At 39.5% G+C, this 22,747-nt stretch overlaps 1 protein-coding gene across 2 annotated transcripts in view; it reads right to left on the bottom strand.

The window, feature by feature from the left end:
- Positions 1 to 22,747, bottom strand: part of NFATC3 (nuclear factor of activated T cells 3) — a 64,350-nt gene that overhangs the window by 19,696 nt on the left and 21,907 nt on the right. For both annotated transcript variants that reach the window (XM_059481207.1, XM_059481208.1), the window contains exons 3-9: positions 19,950 to 20,112; positions 7,724 to 7,923; positions 6,884 to 7,056; positions 6,005 to 6,145; positions 4,651 to 4,706; positions 3,892 to 4,018; positions 1,043 to 2,089 (exon numbers count right to left, since the gene is read on the bottom strand). In XM_059481207.1, coding sequence (XP_059337190.1) covers positions 1,043 to 2,089; positions 3,892 to 4,018; positions 4,651 to 4,706; positions 6,005 to 6,145; positions 6,884 to 7,056; positions 7,724 to 7,923; positions 19,950 to 20,112 — 1,907 coding nt within the window. The remainder of the gene's footprint in view (positions 1 to 1,042; positions 2,090 to 3,891; positions 4,019 to 4,650; positions 4,707 to 6,004; positions 6,146 to 6,883; positions 7,057 to 7,723; positions 7,924 to 19,949; positions 20,113 to 22,747) is intronic.

Genomic DNA, 22,747 nt, shown 5'->3' with positions numbered 1-22,747 from the left:
ATTTTATTACTACGGTCTGGAGGTAACAATAGCAAAGCTCAATTTATGCAGGGAGTTGGGACTGACACAGACACTTAACAGATGGCCTACACTTAAGTCTTTATTCTACTCCTGATGCAATTAAGTAATTACCAGGGATGGTTAAAAAAACCCTAAACCACAACATTTATGACTACTTTAGAAAAGAGACACTGGCATGATTCCCTTCATCAAAACCAAACACATTTTGCACAACTTTTAAGGCCAGGCCTTCTGTTCTTCCAGACTTTATTAGCATGACATATTCTTTAAGTTGCTTTGCATCTACACCTCAAATAGTCTGATGTTTAGGATCTGATATTTTTCTTTTTTCACTTGATTGGAAAATAACTATTTAATTAATAACTAAATTTTTAAAATTGTCCAAATATTTACAATACAGTCCTTTATAGTCTGGCCTTTAGCATTATAATGTCCTTGTTCTGTTTATGTTAAACAAGTGAACTTCTCAAAAAGGTAGTCAGAGTGGAGAAAGCAAACAGCCACTGTGAGCAGAGGTGCTGAATGATGACAGTATCTACAGAATGTCTGTGAGGAGACCAAGACAGTGCCAAAATGCATGTGATAGATTATCAAAACACCAGCCTGCCCTTCAAAACTGGGACAACTCCAAGAAACAAGAGTCCAAACTCCATCTATGCAACTTAGATATCGTATTATGAGTTTTACTGAAACGTATCAGTGACACAATCAGAAAAGACTTCAAATGACTTTCTTGACTACAAGGTGTCAAAGTGTAAGAGTTGATCCTCAAGCCTTATTTTATGGCAAAACCAAAGTTTGTGGGCAAATCAGACTAAAATGCTTGACTTGTGTATCTACAAACAGTTGATATAATTAGTTTTAAATAATTTGTTGCTTTGGACACAAAAATACGACTCCATGACTGATGATATAAATTTCCTTCTTTGAAGAGCAGTGTGTTCTAAACAGAACAACCCTCCCACACCCACTTGGTAGTTTAATGCCCATAAAACATAAATGCAATATTATATCCACTTACCGTCATCTAGTGTGATGTCTTGCAGTCCTATGGTTTGAAAATTCAATTCCCGGTCTTCAGGCTCTGGTTTGATGTGCACAGCTGCCCCCTCGGGCGCGAAGGGAGACGAGTCACAGCCGGGGTGGGGCCCCAGGGGTGACACCGCGCCCAGGGCTCCGAGCGCGGGGCTGGCGGCCTGCGGCGAGGGCTGCCCCGAGCGGCCCCCGGGCGGCGGCGACGGGGCGGGCCCTGAGCTGGGGGATTGGTAAGGCAGAGGCTGCAGCTGCGGGGAAGAGGGGCCGGACAGCGGCGAGTGGCCCAGCGGGTGCGAAGCTGTCGGGGACGGGGAAGAAGCGGCCGCTGGGTTCGGAGAGTGGAACGGGACCTGCTGCAGCTGCGGAGAGGCCTGGCCGAGGGAGCGGCTCATGGCAGAGGGCAGGGAGCCCTGCCCGGTGCCTGGGCAGTGGAATCCCATGGACGGCAGCTGAGCAGGTGACTGTCCCGAATGAGCTGCGTGTGCCAGGGCGTGCCCTGCTGGACTTGATGCTGACACAGAACCTGGGTTTGAAGAATGGAACTGCACCGGTGGTAGAGCTTGGCAGCTGAGATTTATCAAATGAGGTACAGCCGTGTCCTGCGGAAATGAAATGGCATCGAATGCTGGGCCGGAGGCAGAGTTCATGGGAAGGCCGGGCTGTCCATTGTACACATCACTAGGCTGCATAGGCTGGTAAGAAGGCCTCACGGGAGGTGCTGATGTTACCTGAAAAGACTGAACCACGGCAGGAGGCAAAACGTGACACTCTTCGCTTGGACTGAGGTTTCTGCCCTGCATGTGTTGCAGGTGTGGCACTGCCGAGGTCACCATGGCCGTGTAGGGCGGCTGCATGGGACACACGAGGCTCCTGGGTGACGTGGACAGCAGATTGTCACGGGGGTGCCCTTGCTCCGGGGAGGGCAGCTGGGCTCGCATGGAGTGCAGGCCCTGGACGCCGCCCGCGTGCGGCAGGGCCAGGGACGGAACAGCTGACAAATCCACCTCGTCTCTGTGCTCTTGCTTCATTATAACTGAAAAAAGTAAAACAGTTTTACAATTCCAGCCCATCTGTACCCTGTGACAAATACACACTGACTGCTGTTTAATAACCACAGCAGCACGTTTAGTGTTATTGCTTCCCTTCTGCTCTGCTTTCACCTTCTTTGTTTCTGTGCCTGCTACCCCAACCCTGCAAAGCCAGAACAACTCTCCCAGCAGGTATTCAAGGGCACGCATCTCCCCTTCCAGCACATCTTCCTATGCAATGGATGGTTTTAAAGACATTTGCAAAGCAGCCAGAGAAAGTCCAGTTCATCTAAAGGACGTTCTTGTCACCAGAGGGGGGGAGCTGCTGCTGGGCTCCACCGAAAATGGGCAGATGTGAGCTCAGTATCATGCACTAGGAAATGGTGAAGGCAATTTTTAGCAGGCTTCAGGCCTTCCTTAGCCTCTGATCACAAGGACAGCTGAGCTTTGGCAACACACACCCCAGCCTGAGTAGTGCACCACGTTTTTATTACAGCAGCTCTTTAAGCTCATTCCCCAATTTCAGTGATGGCAGCAAACTGTTCTTATAAGAGCTACAAACTGACACACCTTCAGTAACAGGTTTATTTTTTTAAACTACTGGTAGGCTCACAACAAGATACTGATCTTAAGTACTAGTAGAAAAATACTAACACTCAAATGCTCATTTACTACTTTATAAAATACAGTTAACTAAATATTACAGTCAAATGAACTGTAATACATATAGAGTGTTTTAAGTGCTTGTGTAGTAACAGCTGCAGTTACAATTCAGCTTGCTTCTTATTTAAGTAGTAACTGTCATTATTTTGTTCCACCATTTAAATAATTTAAATAGAGATATTTCAAACAAAAATATAGATGTGTAACTATCTTAAGAGCTGATATTCTTGAAGAACAGTTGACAAATACCACAGAAATCTGATAACACAGTTAATGTGTACTTGGCATACCAGACACCTCAGTAACACTGCCTAAATTTAAAAAGTAGGTAATTTTAGAGCACAACAAGTGAGCACAGCTTATTTTAAATTGTGTTAACTAATGGAAGTTGGCTTTGTCAGCATATACAGAAGTTTTAAGAAGTTTATATGAATATCTGTATCTTTAAAGACTCATTCAGATATCTGACTTCAAGTGCTCCAAGGAGCACCAAAGGGTCCCCACCATCACTGGCACCTTGGGAATTCTGACTGCTCCAAATGGGCACACAGCTGAAATAGAGCAAGGGGCAGGACAGGAGCAGGCACTGCACATCTGCTGCAAGCTCTTCCTCACACCAAGTAGGAAGGAAAAGGCTGTTTACTACATCTGCAGTTAACATATCCTGGTTTTACTTCTGGCTAAGTTACAAGCTGATTTGTCTCAGTAAACTGCAATCTATCCAGAGTGGGGGAAAAATAATTTGACCTTCCTTGTATCTAAACCTATTTTTTTTCTTTTTTGACATTTGAGAGTGGAAAAAAATGCACAAATTTGTTCTTCTATGATCTCACTATCCACCATGTCATTACCAGAGTTATTTAAAGAGCAGCTTCTAAGATTCATCATAATTCTCAAAAAAATTAGAATGCAAAAATTATTGTGTAGAAAGTGTAATGAAGAAATAACGAGCTGTAGTCACAGTACTCGAGTTTACTACTCTGTTTTTCAGCTTTTTAATTAGATAAGCTTTAGTAACTGTTTTACAAACAGTTCAAAGCTAATCCTATGTTCCTATCAAAGGATCAAAACTGTCTGGAGTGTTTTTGTATGTCCACTTTAAAAAACAAAATAAAATGTCACTTTTGTATTTTTCATTTGATACCTGGTGTGTAAGTAAAACGTTGAGATTGGCTTTTTTTCCTCTTGCCATTGCAGAGATAAAACTGCACCTGAACTGCAGCTGTGATGGCTTTGTTATGGTATGGAGGAACTTCAAGTATGATGTTTGCCTATAGAAAAGTTGAAATAAAAAAGTTTTACACATTAAAAGCAAATGAAACTGTTAATTACAGAAAAACTGAAACACTTATGGTAAAACTAAAGCACCCTAATATTTTTAAATTGGCAAACTTCATGCACATTACATAGTGAAACAGTACTACAGGCAAACTTTTATTTGGAGAATTTTATTTTCTTTTAAACACAAGTGCTCTGAAGATAATGCTTTAATTAAACAGACATATCATATAAAGGATGCTTTGCTTATCTGCCAGAGCACAGGAAAACCTTCTAGCAGTTAAAATACTGCATTTTGAATCATTAGCTTTTAAAAAAATTTTAATGCACTGGAAGTAATTTGTCAGGTTAGCAAAATTATCTTAAGTTTCCGCTTTTTAATCTTCAAGTTCTTTTTTCATTGCTTTCACAACAAGCATGCTATTTCCAGCTCCTTCAAAGCATCCTCTTAATGGCTACTTTATAGTCTTCCTAAGGCACAGAAGTCTCCAATTGTCTGCCAGAATTAGTCAGCGATCTACTTATTTTAATAAATGAAGTCTAAATTTTAGAACAACAATGAAAATATCAATTTACACATTAAAAAAAAAATAAGCTTTCTAAAGTAAGAAAAATTGTTTCTCACCCCTTGACACTTTTCCCTAATTATTTTCCCTTCTACCTCCCATTGAGGTCGTCCATCTGTTGAGAAAAATTTACAAATAATTCAAGCAAAAAGCATTTTCTTAACACTTTAATAATTCATCTTAAAAGTATTTAAATACTTAATATCAAACAGGATTTATTTTCAGTCACAAAGAGGCTGTTAAACTGACAGACACACACTGTAAACAGACTAGAGAGATGCTTTAGGCGTTCCAGCAGTACAGCCAGTGCAGGTGCTGCTGTGCAGGACTGTGCAGTGCAGCCCAGCGTGCAGGTCCTGCACAGGCAGCTGAGCTGCAGGGAGGCTCTGAGCAGGGGAAGGGCACAGAAGGGCTCTGAGCAGGGGAAGGGCACAGAAGGGCTCTGAGCAGGGGCAGGGCACAGAAGGGTTCTGCAGGGCACAGAAGGGTTTTCCACTCCTTCTGAAACCTTCCTGAAGGGTGCTCAAACTGCTGCTGCTGCCACTTGTGCTGATTCAAACAAGCTGCTGATGACTGGAGGCTGAGTCAGCAGCAGATAACCCAGGCCACGGCCCGGGGCTCCCCGCCCTGAACGCACAGACCCGCAGCTGGGCAAGGTGCCCGTGCCAGAGGGGCAATCACCTGGGCAGCCTCCCTGTGCCCTGACCTGGCATAGCCCACACCCTGCACCCTGCACTCGGCTCCCTCTGCACTGGGTGCTGTTACAGGGAACCTGGGAGAGCAGCAGCTCTGCCTCTCCCAAAGGTGTTCAGCTTGTGTGGCAGAACACATGATTACATAACATTTTGTATTTGCTAATAAAAACAACACCATTCTTATTTACATATATACAGAAATAATAAGATGTACAAAAATTGCACTTGGTTAGCAAATTTTTGGTTTTAATAATTTCTTTTGCTACTGTTTTCCTGAAAGTTCAAATCAGACACTTGAGTCACCAGAATGATAATTTAAGCTGTTCAGATTTTATGTTTTATTGTTTTCTAGCTAGCATTTATTTCATTAGCTAGGGAGTCAGTTCCTATGCATTGATTAAATCAGATGTAACATGGCATCAATGCTAAATACTACATTTCAATTAGATCCCATTTTCACTTTTTCATTTTTTTGTAAGAAGGAGCAAATACATGGTATGATCTGTACAGCATCTTTCAAATACACACATTCCAAGTTAGTTACCCTCTGTCTTCCTGAATCAGAAGGACTACTTCATTAATAACTGCCAACCAGCACACAGATCAGTGCCCAAATGAACTTTCCAATTACTACTCTTAAAACATCCTTATTTCTTAAAATTAAGCTCGGATACTGAGCTTGGTTTGAAAAAAAAAAACCCAGCAAGACAGTATTTACCTTGTCCTTTTTCAAAAAATATAATTTTGGATTCGGGAAGAAAATTGGATCCTGTCACCACCATTTCATGGCCTCCATTTACTGAGCAGCTGTTGATGCTGTACTTCTCAATCTGAGGAAGTTCTTGCGCAGATCGTTGAGCTTTAGAAATATTAAGGGAATAATTATTATTTACAATTTTAATCATAATGACATTTATTTTATGAGTCTAACTTGAAGAATCAGGGATGAAACTAAAATTACCATCTGTTTACATACACAAATCATATTTGTCTATGATTTATCTTTGCTTTTAAAATTATTTTGAAATTACGTAATTACAGAAAAGAAACACCAAGAAGACATGAATGCCAACAGTCTCTACCGTTACAGAAAATTCAATTTTTAGTTTAGGAGTAAGTACTGGATTAAAAATTACTGTAGTGGTTTCTAGATAAAATAAATTCATGCGGAAACTCAGATTAAGGTTATTCCTTGACTCCTTAGTGCCAACATTTAACAAATCAACTCTCTAGAAGTTCAGCTGTCCACTAGATATTACTGTATAGGGAAAGTCATGCTAAAGACTCTTATCAAGGAAATGGTATCAGCTTTAGAATGAGTATTTTCACTGAGATGTATCAGCTGCCTCTGCTCATACACAGGCACTACTGAAGTTGCTAAAGCCCAAACCCTTGTTTTTCCTCTAAACCTCCAAGCTGTTGGCAAGTACCATCTTTACTTAAAGATACATTAACTTGGTAATTGAGTGCTTTACACACAATGCTTTTTACACAATTGCTGTACATAATTCTGGCAATAAATATTGTCAGAGTGACACTACTCCTGACACATGCAGAAACCATGAGTATAGAAGATGTACAGTTAGAGCAATCTTACAGCATTCAACGGGAATGGAAGCAGTCTGCAGAGATAAGACTTTTCCACTGGGCTGTGGGATGTGCACACGGAACACGAGGCGCACTCTGGTGTTCTTCCTCCCAATATCTGTCTCTCCTTTCCGGAGCTCTATGTCTGAATTGCGCAGCTTCAAAATACCGGCACAATCGATACTGGAGATGGGAAAGGATGGACAGATGGATCACAAGAGAAATGGAAAAAATAAATCAAACTACTGCCAAAGTTCACTCTGTAAGCCTTTCTTTTGTTAAAGAATGAAGCTGTTCTATTTTTCCCCCCATTATGGTATTTTAAGGATTATTTTAAATGTCTGTGATTGAAAGAACGCTTAGTGTGGAAACAGCAGCAAGTACTGGTGAAATGGTTTGTCTTGTAAATGTCCAGCTGCTGCTTTTTTGAACGTTTAAAAGATTATTTGTTATTGCACATTGTTTAACCTCCAAAGTGAGTTATTTAACATAGTAAATGTCATTTACAAGGAGCAAGAGACCACTATTTAGTTCTAGTTTAGAAAGGACTAGAGAACGACAAAGTGTACCCATCAAATCCCAGCTGCTATTCCACACAGTGGTCAATTATTCATATGAGACACACAACCTCGGTCATATAACACATTTGTACGAGAGCTTCCCTGCCTCTCTGCTCCTTTACTTCTGACTGTTCTCACACTGGCTTGCTATAAGAGATGTGTCACTTCATCATGAGCCAGATTTGTGGAAAATACGCTGATTTTACAGGACTTTTCTTTTACCTTTGCGCAAACAAAGAAAATAAAAACTACACATAGCAACAAAACGGCTGACTCATGCTGTGAAGTACCTGGCTGACATATTATTCTCAGGAAGAAGTGGAATTTCCAACACTTTGGTGCTGGCAATGATGATCTCCTGGCTGGCAGTGGCCACGGTCTTGCCGGTGATGCGGTGCACCTGGTAGAAGGCGTGGGGCCGCAGGTAGCGATCGTCGGCCGTGCCAATGAACATCTGCAGGTTCACCGGCTTCTCGCTGTAGCCCAGCAGCTGAGGGGGCACAAGGAATAGAGCAGGTTAGGTGACTCCCACTGCACCTGTGGGTGCACCCCACACACACACAACTAGTCCAAAGAGTTAGCAGTCAGCAGTATTTCATTACTAACTTCAGAAAACCGAGTACAGGTATCTGTCACCAAACACAAGGACTGGCAACAATTACTGGAATGAATGAATGAATGTCAAAATATTGTTATTATTTTTGAATCTCTCAAAGACAATTTTTCTATCTACAGAATTTCTACATCAAAGCTATGCTATGCTATAAGTCTGTTTCTGGTAATGTTTTTAATTACCAATTACCAATTTTACTAAGATGCACCTAGATTCTAGAAATACTAAAAACTTTTAGCTTTTCTGCTGTGAAATGGAACAGCAACTTTTATTAAACTTAAGAAGTTTTGTGAATGAAAATGTATCAAATTAGGACAAGAAGATTCAATCAATATCTAGACAATCAAGTGTGGTTTATTTTTGGCAAAGAAAATACTTCAAACCCCCAAATTCTGCAAATGGTAATTTATACATATTTCCATTTCTCAAATTCACATGTAACCACCAATGCAGTCAGTTACCATAAAACCACCTGTTGCTTGAGCTAACTGCAGCAACTCTGGTGCAACACTGAAACAGCAGAAAAAAATTATGAACTGAAATTAGAAGAAAAAGCCCATTTTATGATAGTACGTGGGTAATTTGTTAAGGAAACAAACATAAACAACAGTAACACCAGTTTCCTTTAACCCCTGTTATTATAAATCTGAAGCCTACAGAATATTTCTTACAAATCTTTTCCTTCACCTTGCTGCAACTGGCAGATTGATGCAGGCTGTAAGTTATATAATTGCTAAGCAGCACTGGAGCAGATTTACATTTCATTGACTTTGACATCAACTTATGTTCAAACGGGAGGGAGGGACAGACAGTCATTCTTTAAACGTGGTTTTGCCATGTCAATATTTTTGTCTCTAGGGAGAGTTATTTGGTCACACAACAATATTATCCAAGCTCTTTACACAACTAACACTTAAAAACCAAACAAAACATGTCAATTTAACTTACTTAGAAGAGTAATTTAAGCCAGTAGTCAGCGGCACACAAGCCCAAAGCACACCCACACCCAGCAGCCCCACTGCTGGTGCAGCACTCCTGGCAGGGAGTTTCATGGACCAAATGAAAGCCTGGTTTCTATATTCAAGTGGCAGCACCTACCAGGTCTGTCACTTTTATTAGAGCTTTCTCAGTCAAGAATAGAAATATACGTTTACACAGAAGTCTGGAAAGACTTTGTTTTGTCAAATATGTTATCCCTGGAGTTCTCAGTGAAAAGCGCTAAATCCACTTAAAAAGCACCAAATCAAACCAAACCAAACTATCCCTTCAGCCACTGAATGGAGACAGTCTAGATTGTCAAAATTGCTTCCCATGTAAGTAAATGGTTACAGTAAAGAACCTCCTGTGACAGTCAGTGTACTGGCAGGTTTCTCTCCCTTCACTGTCAGAAGTCAACTATAAACTCCAGGAACATCAGGACCACAAGGAACTTTCCTCTTAGTGTTGCCATCACAGTGGAGCATAGGGACTGTTACACCAATTAAATATATACACATGCATAAGTTCCTTTTTATGCTTGATGCAGGACTCCAGTGTCCTTCCAGAAGTGTCTTTTTCATTAAATACCAAATGAATAATTTATTTTTTTTAATTAGTCTGAATTATTTTAGGAGTTTAAAGAAAATTAGGACACATATTAGTTTAGCATTACAGCAGCCATCTTGTCACAAGTTCTCAACACTGTGACTCCACCATCCATTTTCCTCAGAGTTAAAATTAAATCTTAACACAATGGAATACAGCCTAAATGTGACGTTAGTTAAATGTGTTCACTCTAATACTGGGAATTAAAAAAATTACAAGCCAGACCTATTCAAAAATTTGACTGACTTCCAAATGCGGTCACTGTGACAAAGCTAATTTCCAATTAAGGCTAATCTTCCCCATGCTGAACAATGGAAATGTACACAGCAGTTCTAGAGATACTGGTGATACCAGAGATAAGGAAGGGTGGGGGATACTTGTAAAACTAAGCTGGTCTCTCTACAGTGCATGAAGACCATCTTCTGCAGAGGACGCAGAGCAGGAGCTCAGTTTAGGAAGGTAAAGCATCCCCCATGCCAGCAGTCACACTGGTATTGCCCAGGAGACTCTATGGCCATATACTCTGACAAGGTAGCAGAGACTTAAAAATATATACTTGGTATTGCAGGCAATTTACTGCTTTTATTCAAGGTCAAGTAAAAAGATAAACACCACGTCGCCCCACAAAGTAAAGGAATAAATATAACCAATGTGTGCAATACCTGTGGCAATAAAGTAAGCCAGGGAGTGGGAAAGGAAGAACAACCCCCATGTATTTCAGCACAGAGTGTAATTCAGGGCCTGACTGCACCAATGGAGCCTCATTAAAGGGAACATCCCAGCCTCAAGCAAGCAGGGACAGGCTGCAGTGTCCCTGTGCTCCCAGCAGCCACAGCCAACAGCCAGTGAGCTCAACAGGCCGTGCATGCTAACCAGACAGCCCGATGTGCTAGTGAAACTCAGGCAGCTGAAAGGATTGTGGATAGAAAACCCCCAAATTTATTACACAAATCTATGCTTCAGAATGAACATTTCCCCCTTAAATCTTGTGTAATAAGCAAGCTGGCAGTTCCAGGCTGACTTGCCATTATTGATGTAAAACCTACCTTGTGAATAATGAAAGAGAACTACAACCCCAAATCAACTTCGAATCAGGAAATATTATTTATTTAGGCATTTAAAATGCATTCCTTTTAAATACAGTTTTGCTCTCATTCAAAAAAATATTAATTGTTCTTAATTTCATTGACAGCAGGGTGATGCCTTCTTACCACCTTGTCTGCTTCATGCACAATTCTGTATGTTGAACAGCCCAAACATTTAAATCAGTAAAAATCCCCAACCTGCTAATTGTTTTTCAATGAAAATAAGTACTTAATTAACTTGGGAGAAAAAATACTATATTTTGTTTAAATACATAATGAAGCCATGAACCTTTAGTTCACCTTAGTAAAGAATATACACAAATAACACAGTGTGTTTTTACAGACCATAGGTATTTAAATAAACAGCATTTTACAACCTACTGGCAAGTGCTGCAGAATCAGCACCATGAGGAAGCATTATGGTAAGGCACTACAGTATCAGTGTGCTCAAGATTCAGTCATGGGTCACTTACAGAGGAACAGTAACCTGAACTACTGGCTGAGCCCTAGGAAGGCTTTCAGGTAAACCTCCCCTCCTAGCACTTATTCCAATAATGTGCAGTATTAGAGCTGCTCACTACAAACAAAAAATTGCTAGTTTTACTTTAAAAAAAGATATATATAGCACTTTCCCAGGAGCAGCAAACAGTGTGCTGCAGACAAGCAGTAAGTTACTGCACTGTGTCACCAGTGACCTCTAGAAACCCTCCCCTGTAACAGAATCCTGATCCACCACCCACTGCTCTGCCGAGGAAACTCAGCCAAGTTGTTTTTGTGTTTCTATATCGTTTCCATAGCAAAGGTCAGTGCCTGCGTAAGTTAAACTAAAGCTGGAAGGCTAAAGACTGAAGGTCACTACAGGATAAGCCACAAGGGCTTCACGCCAAAGCAGCTCCACAGTTACTACACTGCACACAGGAAACCCCTGCATGGCACTGCCACTTCAGGGCTTTTACCAAGCAACTACACAGGCAGGCACTTCAGGAGAGAGTTTTGGATCATCAAGAAGCTGTAGTTTATGCAACAAAAACACTGCTATGTTCTTAATGCACACGTGGAAAATCCTGTAAAAATCTGTCACGCTAGAGACTATATGGATTCATTTGATCACTAAAGACAGCACTATTTAAACTTGGAATTTTGGGGCAGTGGTGAGAACCTTTCCTTGCTGAGAAAAACAAAGAGGTCACCTTATTTTAGAGGCATCAACCTGCAAAAAATAAATTAGCATTTTTCCAGATTTCATGTAGATTATATTTGGACCATAGCTGGCTCACACATCATTGGTTCCATGCTCTTGTCTAAAGAAAACAGCAACTTGAAAAGCTTGTGAAAAGACTCTTTTTAGTCTCTAATACTTAAAATTTTTACCTCCTCATTCCACCTTTTTTTTTAATGAAGAAGGTTCTGTCCATGTTTTCTATTTATTGTTGCAGGCCAAGTCTTACCAATCTCTACTCAAGTGTAAAAGTGTCATTTCTTAAGACATACAACAAAGCTTGGAAAAAACATCCAAGAGCAAACAGACACCTCACAGTAACCAGGTACTTACAGACATCACTAGGATACTTGGAAATAGTCTGGGTTTTTGAATCAACATATCCAAAACCCCAAATACCTACTAGTGTCACTGAATCCAGAAATAATGTCAGCATTCCATACACCTAAAGTTTCAGTCTCAGAAATTAAGAGAAAACATGGAACTGGGTGTGTGTGTGTATGGGGTGGTGGTGGTAGGGGAAAGATAATTTCATCAGTTAGGTTTTATGCTCAGCTATCAAGCATATTGTGATACCCAACAACATTCTGATGGTGTCAAAACCTATTTAATTGTATTTTTAAAGCATTTTTCCTGCAAAACTTTCCAGCATTTATTAGGAAATTGCCATGCTTAATCAAACATTCATTGAGGTTTAATACTAACGTTTTATGTGCCTTTTTTTTTTGCTTGCTAATTGTGGATGAACATTTCAGTGCTCCTTTGCCTTTGCACAATTAATTCACTGCTTAGGGCATTACTGGATTGGTGAAGTAGGCTGATTAGAAAGAAAGCTTTTACATACAAATAGGCCTCCCTAAAAATAGGGCACAGTCTTGAAATACAATGCAAGGTTGACATCATCAAGTCCCTAAAGTTCACAATCCATCTTCACCAAATGCACCAGTATCTATACAGAGATCCTCAGCTCAAATGTGAAGAACAGGGAAGGAAACTCATCTGTGTAAAGACCTACAAGCACTTACTAAGCATTTAATTCAGATGGAGATTTCCAAGGCTCTTCAACACCTTGATATGAAAGGCAGCTTGTAAATAGTTATTTCCCCCTTGACACACTCACAGCAGCTGGATGCATTTCAGTGACTTCTGTATTCCTTCGAACACTCCCAGAGTGACAAGGTAAGGAGGACAAAAGAGAAGAATGCAGGCCCCATTGTAGAGGGTGAAAAGAAAGAGCTGTTCTCATGAATCAGCTGCTTCTTCCTTTTGCATTGGAAGACTGAGCTCACTATGAAACCTAAACAATCCTGAAGGAAAAGAACCTTCACTGCTTAAATTTCAGTCCACTTCAAAAGTAAAAGCCAATTTCTTTAAAAAAGAAATTATTTAAAGAAAAAACCGAACCATCTAAATGTTTGATCCTCTGAGAAAAGGGAGACATGACCCACAAGGCTGGAATCTTTTGGACAGTGGGATCAGAGAGGCACCAGTGAACGGCTTTGATCAATGGAACTTTTTCCTGCAGACATTTCTCCACAAGACTTTCCCTTTTGAGTGGTGCGCAGCAGCTGTCCTAAAGAACTGTGAGGATGGCTGGGTTTAAAAGCTGAAGGGCTATCTGCCAAGCTCAGCAGCACATCTATCAGCCATGACTTGGGATGACAAGTAAGGGATGACAAGGATCCAAGGGCATGAAGATGAACATAATTTAAAACAAAAGACACCATGACTAATGCCAGTGATACAATTTATTCTGAATTTATCAACAGCTGCATTTGGAAAAACTTGGAGCAAACCATGGGCATGAAATGAAGAAAGCAGAGCTCAGGGAAGCTACTGAAAGTCAAAATGACCTCAGTCATGCCTTGCAGCCTTGCAGAGGTGCAGTGAGTGCTGACCTATAATCTCCAGTGGACTGCTTAAAAGAGACAGCAGAAACTGATGGAAGGAAACTCCATTCAGATCTATCATGCAATACCCCAACTGCTGGCTCACAAAGTCTTAACAGCACATTGGATTCTTTTTATAATTTCATTCTGATTCTGCAGAGATTATAATGTTACAAGAAGTTAAATGTCTGATTTTAAAGTTCAATACATTAAACCAAAACATCTATTTCAATCCCTTCCTGATGTGCAGTGCTATTTTCTGTTGCTTGATTATTTGGTGCACCTTTCCATCAAAGAAAAGGAAAAGCAAACACATCAGAAAAGTCATCCTTTGTGTTTTGTTAAATAAACTTATTAAGTAGACTGACTTCAAGACTTTAAAATAGTACAGACCTTTGCAATTGTGAAAAAAATAGTGACAGATAAAAGGAACAAACTTTAATAAACTATTAGGTAGGGGCACAAGTCCAATTAAAAACATTTTAAAGGTCATCACAAAAACAAACAGATCCTGCAAAGGACTAAAGCAAAAAGAGTAATGGCAAATATCAGTTCATTATTGGACGTGGTTCCATGTGTTTAGACATGTACAAAACATTCTTCAAGGTTTAAAAACTTGGATTTCTATTTCTGAAATCTCACACTTTTACACACTCTGCTTGCAGACAGGATTGGAAGGGTTTTAAATGCTGACTTCAGGTGTTTTTTGGGGGTGTTTTAGTCCTGTCCCATTTTACATTACACAAAAAAGAATATAATCTAATAGCTACAACAGTATTAGGCTAACAGAGTGCAGAATTGCCAGTCCCATGTAATCTGCCATCAAACCATCCATGTGCACTTGGCTCTACCACACTCTTGGAAAAATAACGGTGCTATTCCTGAAATACCAACTCCAAATGCTAATTATGCTATGGAGAGTTTTTGGACAAGCATTGCTGGGATAGGAAGAGGTTACTCCCACATAACATGTAGAAAAAAGAAAACTTTAATAAACCAATGATACAAAAAGCAGATGACTGTTTTTATTGGTTTTCACACCAATTACTGCATTTTCTAGAGTGAGTACAGGCATCCCTTTTGCTATCGCTTTTTGGGATTCTGAAGCAGAAGATGCCTAAATCAAACTGTTCTTGAAAGATACATAGGTTTAGAATCTCATCCAAAGGTCAATGCTTTTTGCCATTACACAGTTCACACAGGCTGAGATTTACCTTCTGCGTTTTAGATTTATTGGCAGGTTGCTGTCACCAATCAACAGGAGGCAACTAGAGCTGGGATACAGCCTGCCTTCTGGTGAGGGACAAACCAGGAAAAAATTCACGACAAACATGAAAATTAGAGAGTGGAAGGCAGGAAGAATGGGAAGGGTTGCAAAACACAGAAAAAGAGTGCTGTTTATTGGACACAGAGAAGAGGGAGAATTCCAATATTATACCTAATATTCAAGTAGTTACATGCATGAGCCACAGGGAACAGCTGGGAAAAGGTGACAGCAACAGAATTACAGGCCAGGAAACATACACTCGTTTAGACAATGCTTTGTTAATTTACTTTTATCAGATCATCTGCCATTGCCTGGATAGATCCTGTCTTGTTGGTTGCAGTTTCTTCCATCAGGACTCAGGCAGAGTATGACAGGCTTTTTGAGAACACATTCCTGTCTCAGAACTTTCAAAGCAGTTCAAAGGGAGTTTACTTTTGCTCAATTAGTTTACTTTTTTCAGCCATAGCAGCGCTTATCTTGACTTCAAGCTCTGCAATCACTTTAAACAGAGCTGACACAGATCTCCATGAAACCCTACACAAAAAACTCTGCTTGTCAGTGAGTAGCAGTGCGTAGCCATCTAAATAAACTGGCTTTTATTTAATATTGCTTTCATTTTTGATCTTACATCTTTTTTTTAGCTGCAGAACTGCTGAGTTGTTCATATGGATTCCACAATGCATCCCCTCCTCTGTTACTGTGAATCTGCTACAGGAATAATTCTGCTTATGGCAGAGGAACAGAATGATTCTATGCTTAAGCCCTTTGCAGTACAGGAAAAAGACACTTTTGGTCCAGGCAAATTCTTAACAGCCAAACAGCTTAACTCCAAATCTATCATGCATACCCAGGGTGTGAGTGGGTTCTAGACAGTGTCTGCTGCTACACCATCAGCTGTACAACCAATTACCCATCACAGTTCATACCTACACCTGACTGCCACAGTGGCCCCAGGACAGACACTGCTTGCACACAGAGAGGTGCTAAGGAGCAGCTGTGAGCCCACAGTCCCCCAGTACATCACTCTGTGTGGTTACAAGATGACCAACATGGACATCACCTTCTTCTCTAGCAACAAGACAAAAAAATAAAAGGAAATACTACTTCTTGTGCACAACACAGGCTTTATGATTTACTACCAAAAGATGTCATTAATTTAAAATCCTTGAGCTCAGAAAATTGCAGAAAATTACATGAGTAACAGGAACACAATACATAAGACAAGTTTGTTGTTTATTTAAAAAAGAAAAGTTCATTTAGATCAGAAAACTAGGATACAAAAGTAAAAAACCCCAAACTATCCCAAATAGATTCTTATCAGGTGCCCACCTGCTCTAAAAGGCTTTTCTGTTTTTGATCATAAGCATTACCCAAGTGAGGTCTCATGAAGAACCCTACCAGTTCAGACAGAAGAAAACTCATTCTAGCAAATTCTAAGTGCAAACATGATTTTATTTATACCCGTGGGAAGGGTGGAAATTCAAGCAATGATGACTATTCATTTGGAGTTGGATAAAATGTGACAGCTACTTGTTTAAAAGGCTCCTAGATGGGTGAATTGCAGACTCTAACCTATGAATTAGAATGGTAAAATTAGGGAGTGCTCAGAGGCTGTCTCCTGGCAATGCACTACAAAATTTCCACATCATTTGGATGACAAAAGCTCAACATGCCACCTTTCTCCTTGCAAACCTTTCTGCTATATTATTTATTCCTTCCCTGTGTAAACTGTCAGCATTATCATGCAGATTCTCCACCAAGGTAAAAGAAACTGTTCCAGATGACAAGGATTAGCTGGAACATACTCCCAAGAAAGCAGAGCTTAAAATGAAAGGTATCTGCTGCTTAGAACATTTAGCATTAAAAAAAGCTAAAAACAAGGGAACATCATTATAGAATTAGCTTTCTTAAAGTTAAGAGATATACAAAGCAAAGCATGATGCTCCACTTATTTAATTTCCTCCCATTTGGAAATAAGCTGATTAAATGTACTCACAACTGATGATGCCAAATTTGTCAGAAGCTTAGTGTCCTAGCAACAGGTGTGGTGCAGTATTAGTAATAGATTAATGACATGCACTAATACATTAAAGGCTTGAAGCCATGTACTATCTTAAAATCTTTATTTTAAATGATACATCAAGTGCATATGCAGAACTACAGAGGCTTCACAGTTTGGAGGTTAAATACTCCAGCTTTCTATAATATAATGTTCAAAAGCAAAACAAGTTGTGTAAGAAGGAAAAGCACAGAGGCCTTCAAGCACCCAAAGATGTGGCAGTTAGACTTGACAACCACTGTAGATCTGCTCCAATTAAAGGATTCTATTCTCTTTACCCAGCTCCTTTCTCATCTCTGACACTGGTAAACACACAGTCATTTCACACAGGAAAATGTGGAGTGCTTTACTGCAATGATCACACACATGAAGTGATTGCTCTAAAGCTAAGAGCACCAAAAAGAAAAGTCAGAAAGAAGTAGTAGTGCATGCTATGATGTGGATTTCTGGAATAAGCTTCCAGAAGTACTGGAAAACATTTCAGTTTGTATGAAAGTAATATCCACCTGCTTACAGATATTAGTATTACCTGTTCCAAATTTGGCCTTTCCCATGCTATTTTTCCAAGCAGTAAGTAAAAAGTAAATACAAATCAATGCTTTGTTTCATAACAGCTTCCTATCTCCTATCAAACACAACAATTAATTTGCAGTCCAGCTGGAAGAGAGAGACCAAATTGCAAAGTTGAATATTAATTTGCATTTGCATTCATTTTAATTTAGAGAGACAAAGTACAATGCATGTGTTGAAGTGTAAGACTGTCAGACACATAAATGCCATCCTCATTTTCAACACAGCATTTTCATATAGCAAGGTATTTCACAATTTCAATGCAAATAAATAGCTTTTAAAATCATTGCTGTAAGTCACCCACTACAGATGTTTCTTCTAATTTGCATTACTGCAGTTAGAAGCATCCAGTACTGCAGCTTAGAATCATCTAGTGCTGTAAGCAAAAGAAAGCCTACATATTTGTCAAATCTTGCAAATAGCAGCATAAATTCCCTTAATGCAAATATTAGAGCAAGACAAACACCCAGAGAAAAAAATTAAACAATATTGAATGAGGTTCACAGCAGTTCAGGAAAGATTTATTTTGTCAGCTAAAATCTCTCAGGTTTCTGTCCTCATTAATGATGTGTTAAATTCCTCTGAGAGCACCTTGGCATGTGGAAGTTGTGTCTACTTGTCCTCCACTGACTGAAGCAACACACCACTCCACATGAAGGAACGTGTCTTGCCAGCTTTCCAACCCCAGCCTAGGCCAGGCATCCTCAAATTTCTCTACTTTGCAGCACACAGTTCCCTAAGAAGCACCTGACCTTGTCTCTGCTGTGCTAAGAAACCCTGTGGTCTGACAAAAGGAGAGAATTGCAGCTGGTTAGGCCACAGCATTGTGAGAAGAAACACACTGAGCAGCTTTGCAGGGAACATGAAAGCTGGATGAAGAGCTCAACCTGAGAACTGCAATGGAAAAACAAGGAAAGACATTCAAGAAAGAAGATGGGATGCAGATAACCAACTCTTTTTAGAGGGAGAGAAAGGAATGATGCAAAGACTTGAAGAGGAAAAAAGGTGTAAAATGAAAAATTTCAAGGTAAGCTAACAGAGAAGAAACAGTGATGAGCAGCCCAAAGAATATGATTAGGAGTCAGGCTGAAGAAATTCATCAGATGAAGAGCCTGGAAGCAGAGGCTGCTTAGACAAATTAATAACAGCAGATCATCCAAGACACTTAAACTCTGCTAGTATATCTTCATTGATATAGATGAAATGTAATGATGTAAATTTCACAATTTACTGACACAATTCACTTGCCAAAGAGGAGGAATAAACTAAAGGGGGAAAAGTGATAACATGTTTATACTACAGTAAGAGTAGGAGAAAGAATGAGGATGGATTATGGCAATCCTATCAGCACTTTGCATCTGGTCTCCAATAGTAATGAGTCACTTTTGACTACTGGAAGAGGATAAATATATAAAATACATTTTTAATGTCTAGACTGTAGCAAAATATTTAAGACTGAAACACTGACTTTATTGGAAAAGAACATGAAATATTTCCTCCTGGATTTGGAGGAAAAGACAAAACCTGCTGCAACCTTCATGTAATCAGATTTTTCTCCCCTCCTTTTTTAATAAGGATTTTGTAACTGCTGTCTGATTTGACTTATAAACAAGCCATTAAATTTTGTCTTAACCTGGCTTGGAATTAATATAAAGACCATTAAGCAATACTGAGGTAAGTGAAGGGACACTGCTTTCACCTAAGGATGTGGCAAACATAAACAAGGCATCTTAAGGAGCCCCACAGTTTCTCAGCACCATTTGCCCATGTTCGGTGAATGAGGGTGGGTTTCATTCCAAGCTGTGTGAGCCAGCTGACACAATGAATATCAAAGGAGACATCAGTGACTGTCCCTAAGCAACCCAGAAATCTCCCCAGCACAGAGCAAGATGTTTGTGTACACACCTGAACACTCCAAGTGAGAGAGCAGCACATCACATCTCATGCACACAGTTATTCTAACCAGACCAAACCCACATATCTTTCTCTTCAAAGAGAGTATGATGCCAAAGCCAAGTCTAATTTACCAGGACCTTACATCTTATTCTGAGCTCAACAAGAACTGGTTTTATTGGTCAGTGTTTTCAAAATAGTTACCATCATATTTAAGGGACAAAATCTTGCCCAGGAAGGCTATAAGCTTCACAAAAGGTAACAATTCACAGCATTGTAAATACCAGGAGCTGTAGTTTAAAAATTACCTTCTATTAAAGAAAGCCAGACTTCCTACCTTTACTACAGGGTGTCCTCCAGTAGATGCTTTCACTGCTCCTCTGCTTCCTTCTGTTTCATAGTGAGCTCTGTGATGAGTTTTAGGCTGGACTTCTATTTTCAGTTCACACTGCCCATAATGGCTTGGTAAAGGCCAGTCAAGAGGTGGCAATGAAGATGTGCTGCAATCAAGATAAGGACATGTGGTTACACAAACGGTGCCACCTGGCACAGCACAAAGCCTTCACTGTAAAACACAGACAATGATGTCACTTCCCTAACAAATGATAATCCAACGAGAATAACTATCATCTTAAAATTGTTATGTGAAAAAACACAGTTTTGCTGGTACATTAAAATCTTGAACTAGAATGGAATTTCTTGAGCAAAAGAAAGGTACTCTACGACCTCCCAGTTCCACACTTCCAGTGCTACTCTATGCCTTTAAATTCACTTTTTAACCTTAAGTATATCAGCAAGCAAATTCAAATGTGGTTTAGAGGGAACAGTGTAAACTGAATCTGACAGTCATGAAGTTTTAACTCTGCACTGTCTTACAGCTTGCTGTATTTGCTTTCCTTTGGCAAGCACTGCATTTTGTTAGCTATCATTAAAATGAACACTATTGTTCTATCTAGCCATAAAGACTTACTGCAGCAGGCAACAGAGACATCCAAAGTTGTGTTCAGCTTGTCCACAGACACACCCTTACATACAGTAGCAAAGTCACTCCAGGGAAGAACAAAATACAGTAATAGAAATAACATGGAAGAACCTCAAACTAATATTTACCTACCCTTTTACCTGCACAGATTTATAGACTTAACATTCTAATAAGATGATGAACAGTCAGATTCAAGCCAGTAATTACCTCGCAGAGTAAATTCAATTAGGAGCATTTAAAAGTGAAAATCTTTTTATCTCTTATGTACCCAAATTTCTCTGTTAAAATAGCTGGTATACACTGGACAGATATGGTACATGAGAGAACTCTGTTAATGCATCACAGTCTATAACAATTATTGGGAGCTATTACTGGAAGTTGAATGGTAAATCCAATCAAGAAAAAAAGTATTTGTTGATCATGACCACTCTCCATACAGTGTCTCAGAGAGATTTACTCCTCCTGCAATTAATTAACAATAATGTGGCACAAGTTGTATCAGACTCACATTATCTTCTGAAAAAATATTTGGCATACTAGGACAAACATGGAGACAAGAAAATAACCAACTCTCAAAATTTTGTCATTCTTTGAAAACAAAAAGAAAATAAAAATAAAAAAAAACCAGCATAAGTGAGCAAGGAAGAGGACTGTGCACGTGCAGATGCCTAAAATGCTAAAAAAAATTGCAAGAAATTCCCCAGTAAATGACACAGCTTTTGAGGCTGCACTGCATCAAACAGATGTTCTCTAGAAGCAGCTGGTCTGACAGTTACAGCTGCTTCCCTTTTGATGTTGGATACCCAAACTGTTGTTTCTCTCTGAATATCTTCCTTGCCATCTCTATCCAGCAATGGATTCTTTACAGCTTTTAGGGTACTCTGTCATGCACCTTCCTGCCTTGTAGGGTATCAGTTTTATGTATTTTTGCTTCCACATCATCCTTACACGTTTTTTAGACAAATACTATAGAGGTACACATTGAACCAAATCAGTGATCTAACCTGGGTTCATTTTGAAATGTAAATTCTTTAATCCTATTAATTTAACAAAGTCCTAGTTGCCTACGCACCTTCAAGCAGAACTAAGGGGTGGGAAACAGAGTGGGAACTTCCTAGCCAGCACTGTCACCTTCCTAAAGTCATAGAAACCCACAAGACTGCACATTAGATCAATTAAAAAACCCAACAGAATACAATCTACAAACTCTTGGGATTTTTTGTTTTTTGTTATTTTTTTTTTTTAATTCTATGTACAATTCAATATCAAATGAGAAAAATTATGTCAGCTTTTGGGGTACAAGAAGTAACAAACTTGCATATGTTTTGAATAGTTTTTCATATGAAGCAATGCTATTTTGTACCAGATGCTGAATATGGGAAAACAGTCTGAAGCTGCCAGCTTTACTGCGTGTAAGGATCTGCTCTCAAGAAAATATTATTCAGTCTACACTGATAGGTGAGGATCAGCAGTAGAACTGCTAGATTTAATTCACCACAGTTATCAGCTGTCAACTGTGCACTGAGGTTCACTGAACTTGTGCTCAATCTCTGATAGTGCAGAACTTCAATTCAATTTATAGTGGTGTATTGCTCTTAAAGTATCTGGAACATGTTGAAGAATAAGCAGCTCAGCTGCTTCAGAAATGAACAAGTACTTTTCTGTCTCTCCCCAGCTTACACAGCATGACAGCTCTGTGTTATTGATAAAGACACCTAACTTTCTATTCAGAACCCAGATCAGCTGCTGGCCATGAGGGGTTTTTCAAGTTATTTTAGAACAAAAGATTAGGAAAAATAACAACTCATGTTTTAAAGTCCTTCACTTTTCAGTCTTGATGGGGAAGGAACTTGCTTGTAGATATTTCCATGTTTCATTAGTAAATTCTACCCAGTTTGGTGCCAAATTACTGTTAGAACAGCTTGGGACTTAACTTCTGTGAAAGGCTTTCTCTCTCTTTTTTTAAATGGAAAACCTTATTAGCAATGCAATAACCTACTAGTAAATGACCAAATCACATCAGGACAGGGAAGTCATGAGTGACAGTCATTCTAAAGCTTTCATGAAATCAAATCTTTGCATATTGTTGAAACAGCACCAATCTGTAAACCTACAAATGTTCTTCTGGAAATACCAAGGGAGTTTTACGAGCT

The sequence above is a fragment of the Ammospiza nelsoni genome, chromosome 13 (assembly GCF_027579445.1).
Source record: "Ammospiza nelsoni isolate bAmmNel1 chromosome 13, bAmmNel1.pri, whole genome shotgun sequence".
NCBI classification, from domain to species: Eukaryota; Metazoa; Chordata; class Aves; order Passeriformes; family Passerellidae; genus Ammospiza; species Ammospiza nelsoni.
The sequence above is the reverse complement of the archived record's forward strand: the minus strand, read 5'-3'. Positions and strand labels throughout refer to the sequence as shown.